The sequence below is a fragment of the Nicotiana attenuata genome, unplaced genomic scaffold (genome assembly GCF_001879085.1).
Source record: "Nicotiana attenuata strain UT unplaced genomic scaffold, NIATTr2, whole genome shotgun sequence".
NCBI classification, from domain to species: domain Eukaryota; kingdom Viridiplantae; phylum Streptophyta; class Magnoliopsida; order Solanales; family Solanaceae; genus Nicotiana; species Nicotiana attenuata.
The window spans coordinates 25,514-31,607 of NW_017676614.1; the positions used below are offsets into that span (position 1 = coordinate 25,514).

The following is a 6,094-nucleotide window of genomic DNA, read 5'->3' on the forward strand; positions in this document are numbered from 1 at the left end:
AACGTCCTAGTCAAAAATTCTCAAAGTAAGATGAACAATGAATAGAGCAAAGAGAAAATCCAAAAAAAGAATTTAAAAGATAATGAGCTTATCATTTTTTTTCCTTTTTTTTCCTTTTAGACAGCCAGAAAGTTATGAGTTCGGCTCAACCTATTAGCTCTAGTCAAACCCATATAGGTTTTAAGAAATGTATAATTTATTAATTTATAACAAAATAACTTAAAAGGATTAAAATTCCAAGCTCGTAAACATTAAATCCTAGGCCCACGTCTGAAAAAAAAAAAAGCTACTTTTAAAGCAAAATTACCTCGCAATCCTCATGCATGAGGCTTGATTATATACGAAGAATTTTAGTTAATCAATATACTACTACATGTGGTCCATATTAACGTCTTCTGATTTTGCACGACCTTTAAGAAAGACATTTAACAATTTTAGTTATAAGAATATTTAGTTAAACTATTCTTTATAACTTCTTGAAAATCTAACTTGATTAATATTTCACTAATTAGGACAGTAAGGACACACTTGAAAAAAATAAGTAAGAAATGACTTCTTATTTCTTTAAACTAACTTTAAATATTGTGGAACAAACTCAATTTGCCAAATCGACCAATATTTGGGATCGGAGGGAGTAGTTCTTTAGTGCAATAAACGCAGACTTGGTTTGAGTATATTACATGCAAATTTATAATGTACATACACACATAAAGATATTATATACTTTTATATGTGTTGCCGGATCGCTGTGAAAATAAATAATAAATGTTATGAATATGTTAGAGTGGATGTCCATTAAATACTCCTAGACATCCCTATTCCATGAACCATTTGAGTTCATGTACTTAGTTAATTCATCACTTAATGTTTGTAACCTTTAGGTGGATTCTTGTAACCTTTCATGTATCTTTTTTTTGGTAACTAAATTTTTATTAATCACCAGAATATTTACAAGTAAAGAGCCATAGCACGACTACAACCCAGTCTGCTATCTATCTATAGGACTGAAAAGAAACTATTTTCTACTAGGCTAACTAAATACAAAACTGTTGAACTATTTCTTTAATTCTAGCAGGAGCTCGGACATTACACACGTATGCTATTTCCTTCACTAATTGTTCTGCCTTCCTTGATCTCATTTCGAATCTGCGTTGATTTCTTTCAATCCATATTGCATGCACCCATTCTGTATAGGCCATCTTGAATACCTCGGCTTTCTGCGATTTACCCTTTGCTCTTTGGACGATCCACTTTTCCAGTAGTTCCCATTGTGTTGTTCTGAAACTTGGAACCTGCATCCATTTTAGTACCTCCTCCCAGACTTTGATAGAATAAGGACATTCCTTGAAGAGATGGTCTCTTGTTTCACTTTGACTATTGCACAGTTTGCAGTCATGATCCACACTTACACCCCAGGAAACAATTCTATCCACAGTTAGGAGCCTGCCCTGCATTTGTAACCATACTATGAATTGTGCTTTTGGTCGAGCATTATTACCAAACCTCAATGTTTTCCATGAAATTTTTGCATTGTTTCCCAGAAGTTGATAATAGATCTGCTTGATTACACTCCTTGCAATGTTGACTTGTATCAGTGGCAATGAGCTTCTTGCCTCAAACAATTTCTTTACCATCCATCCAGCTTGTTGAGGGATAGCCATTTGATCAAATTGTTGATTCTTGATATAGTATGCATGTAGCCATCTAATCCATAGCCTGTCACTTTTGTGTTCTATATCCCAACTAGCTTTACTTATTGCAGCTTTATTCCATAGTCCCATGTTCATCAAGCCTAGACCACCCATTGACTTTGGAGTACAGACCTTTTCCCAAGCAATTAAAGCCTTCCTAGTGATTGTATTTGTGCCCGACCACAAGTAGCTTCGACAGTAGGCTTCAATTGTATTTAACACTTTTGAGGGGATAACAAACAGTTGTGCCCAGTAAGCTTGAATACCAAAGAGGACAGTTTGATTAGCTGAGCTCGACCTGCATATGACAGCTTCTTGGCAGTCCAAGAGGTGATTTTAGCCACCATCTTGGTAATTAATAGTTGCCACTGGATTAAGGAGATCTTTTTTGTAGCTAAAGGAATTCCCAGATATCTGAAGGGGAGTTCTCCTTTAGGGAATCCTAAAAACCTTAGGATTTGTTCCTGCACCTCTTGAGTCACCCCTCCAAAATAAATGGAGCTTTTCTCTTTGTTGGCTTGGAGATCGGATGCATCTGAGAAGTCTTTAAAACATCTATGAAGGGTAGGTACTGATTTAACATCACCTCTAGAGAATACTAATAAATCATCTGCAAAAGACAAGTGAGTCAAATATAGTTTAGAACACTTTGGGTGGTACTTGAATTCTTGGCTTTCTTTCACAGCATTGAGGTTCCTACTGAGGTATTCCATGGAAATTGCAAATAGGAATGAGGAGATTGGATCACCCTGCCAGAGTCCCTTAGCTGCATTGAAAGGAGCTGTAGGTTCTCCATTCACCATAATAGAGTAATTGACAGTTTTCACACGCTCCATGATCCATCCAGTAAACTTTCTAGGGAAACTTAGCTCATCTAGGACTTGTTCCAGATACACCCATTCCACAGAATCATAGGCCTTTTGGAGGTTTATTTTAATCATGCACCTAGGAGATACATTTTTTCTTGTATAGGCTTTCACCAACTCTTGAGCAAGAAATATATTATCAGAAATCTTCCTACCTGGAATGAATTCTGTCTGCACCTCACACACAATTGATGCAATGACTTTTTGGAGTCTTGATGCAAGGACTTTGGAGATGATTTTGTATAACACTGTGCAGCAAGCATCATGTATCTTATATCCTATAAATAGGGTATTCTTTATCCTATGAAGTACACACAATAAGATAGCTTCTACATTCTCCTCCTATACATATTGTCTCTATTACTATATTGTTCTATTTTGCTCTCATTTCTTAATACGTTATCAACACAAGTCTCAACCAACTAGGATTATTTACTTCAATCGGTATCATCTTCTTAAATTTTTGGGCTACAATTTAAATTTTATAACATGTTAGAACATGCATGACTTGCTCTAGATATCATTACAATACTTGCCTTGCCTGAAACTGATAGAATCTCGTGATATAAAGTTTTAGTACAAGTGCCATATAAATATGATAAATAATCACATAGAATATGGAGGCTTAATATTTATTCGATGCTTCTTGTTTATATTAGGAGTAACATTTGTCATACCTCCTTTTTTACACACATACCTCGACGGATAATGTATAAGGGAGTTTTTTCATTTAAAGTGACATTATTTCGAAATGGGATTATTTATTTATTTCAGAGTCGCCACTTGGGATATGTTTGGCTTTTGGTGTCCCAAGTCACCGGTTTATCTTGAATCCCAAATCGAGGAAAATTTCGACTTCCCGAATGGAGTCTGCGAACCAGAAATTCTGAATAAGGAATTCTGTTGACCCGAGGGAAGGTGTTAGGCACCCCCAGATCCCGTGGTTCTAGCACGGTCGCTTAAACTATTATAATTGGCTAAAAATCTGATTTCAATACATGTCATCCTATAGTGCAATTTTTAAAATTATTTATCGCTTTTAATTAATTTTAGGAAATTGAACGTCGTTTAAAATATATTTTCGGATCACGTCACATGAAATGCACCCGGATCCTCGACACATTTTATTCAACATTTTGGGACTTGAATTTGGGTCACATGAAATGCACACCCGAGTTTAGGAAGGTAAAATTATTAAAGAACGCGCCTAAAGCGACTAACGTATTATTAACTTTGCGGGAGGCCATGGAAATTCGCTAAATAGCACGCCCCGAGATCTAAATATTTTTTATGAGTATTAAAGAGGGCCACGCAGTTTGTGATTTCATTTGGCGCGGCGCACCTCGTTCTATTTTTAAAGGCCATCCTAAAAGAACTACGATTTTCTATTAAGGTTTGCCTCTAAAAAGGTCTAATTAATTAACACTATAAAATTCGGGCCTCAAGTTCAAGTCCGAGCATAAACAAGAGGAGAACCTCTTAATTTAAATTCGCTACCTAACTTGGAAGGCCTAAAATTGCGTTACAAAAAGGCCCAGATCTCAATTACTCAAGGGGTTGTCCAGCCTTGGAGGTGACTTGAAGAAACCAGGTGGGCTCCAATTGAAGCCTGGCCCAAGGAATGTGCCCATGAAATAACAACAGTGAAGTTGGGCTTCCCTTGGTGCAATTTTCAGAATCAAACTATCCTAAGCCCACATTGCAATGGCAAATGATATGGACGTGAGAGTTAGTAGATGGGCTTGAATTAGGAATTAGTTGTTATTACACAAATTAACTGGAGCAACCAAATTTAATTGTTGGTATGCATCATTGGTTCAAATTGGTCATAGCTAGGCAAGTTGTACTATTGGTAGCAGAATTAATCGGCAGAGCATTTGAAGTTAAAATGTCAATCACATCATATTAGCTAGCATCCTGATCAGTACATAACTGTATGAAATTGAATTGATTCTAGCGTTTGAATTACAAGCTATGAGAGAACACATAGACTGTTTGTAAATTGCAATGGCATTACGAATCATGAGCTACAGTAATTAGTCGACGAGTTGATTACAGCCATTGATAAAAATAGAAACCGGTAGCTAGAGCCTTAATGAACTATTGATTCATTATTTGAATCATAGCTTTCAACAGACTCATACCTTACATACAAGCAAACAGGAACCTGGAAGTGAATTAATCATGAATCTGAAATCCTATTATGACAATTTGAATCTAACTTCTAAATGTGACGCTCATGTGATGAGGAGAAGGAAACAAAATTAGTTTAAAAGTCTTAGACAGTCCCAAACAGTCCAGTTCTCAATTTCAAATGTAGATCTATTGAAAATATGAAAATTCTAGAAGTACAACAGTGAAGATCAATAAGGAAAAACAGGCAGCAATTTCATGTACTTCCAAACTTGAGAATGACATGAAGTGTACCTGAAATTTGAACAAAATGAGAACAAAACTGAATGTCAGCTAAGGAGTAGCAGTACACAGCAACACAAACAGGTGTAAATTCAGCAGAAAAACACAGCAGTTCCAGCTCAAAACCCAGGGAGTAAGGACAGATGTAACACGCTTCGAAATGACTTCAAATAACCAAATAAACCAACTGAAGTTGAAAAGCAGGCCTGGATGAACTACTACAGTTGAAAATCAGCAGATCTGGAGAAGTTCTATATCATTTTTGTATTGATTTTCAGGATTTGGCTTCTAGGATTTGATTTGTATCTAAACTATCTGCTTTCTATCAGAGTTTTTGGGATTTTTTAGTAGATTTTTCAGTAGTTTTGGATCTGAAACTCTTTTTTTTTGAATTTTTCAGAGTTTGGATTTTCAAATTTTTGGGATCTCTAAAACTTCTAGACCTTATGGGGATTTTTTCAGATTTCCAAAACTTTTAAAAATTTTTGGGGATTTTTTCAGATTTTTAAACTTGTTCAATAAGGCAATGGGCATGCCTTTTTATAGGCAAAACTTAAGGCAGTCTTCAGATTTCACTTTGCCCCCTAAGTCCCTCTTTTATTTTTCAGTTTTAGCTAATTAGTCCCTTATTTGTTGGCTTGCTGCCCAAGTTACTGCATTAAGTTGCTGATATATCAACTAAAACCCTCTTCTAGAAGAGTCTAGGGGGTTCCAGTCTCAACTACAGCATTGTTCTCTATTTAGGAATGCATATACTACCCTTTATTAAATCTGAAGTTTACTAACCTAGTACTAACTAAACCCTAACCCCTTTTTACCCTGGTTAGAATTATCAGCTATAACCAAACAATCCTAATATCTGAATTAATGGATCTAAATAACTCTAATTAGGACTTGAACTAACTAAAAATCGAAATCAATAAATACTATTGTCAATTCTAAAAATCAACAGAAAACTAACACAATATTCATGCCTTGACTACAATTCGACTGAATAACAATTTTTAACAAAAACAAACAACAGCTATAATTCGAACACATTTAACTTGGAAAATCAAACTAAAGAAACAAAGGAGACGGGCAGAAGCTTGACTTATTCGAATAGAGAGAAAAAAAAGAAAA

General features: G+C 35.5%; 1 protein-coding gene across 1 annotated transcript; it reads right to left on the reverse strand.

Annotated features, from left to right (window-relative positions):
• Nucleotides 1-1,034: 1,034 nt before the first annotated feature.
• Nucleotides 1,035-1,805, reverse strand: LOC109221125. Its single transcript, XM_019385592.1, has one exon. It carries the CDS (start codon nucleotides 1,803-1,805, stop codon nucleotides 1,035-1,037), a length of 771 nt encoding a protein of 256 aa, XP_019241137.1.
• Nucleotides 1,806-6,094: the final 4,289 nt, after the last annotated feature.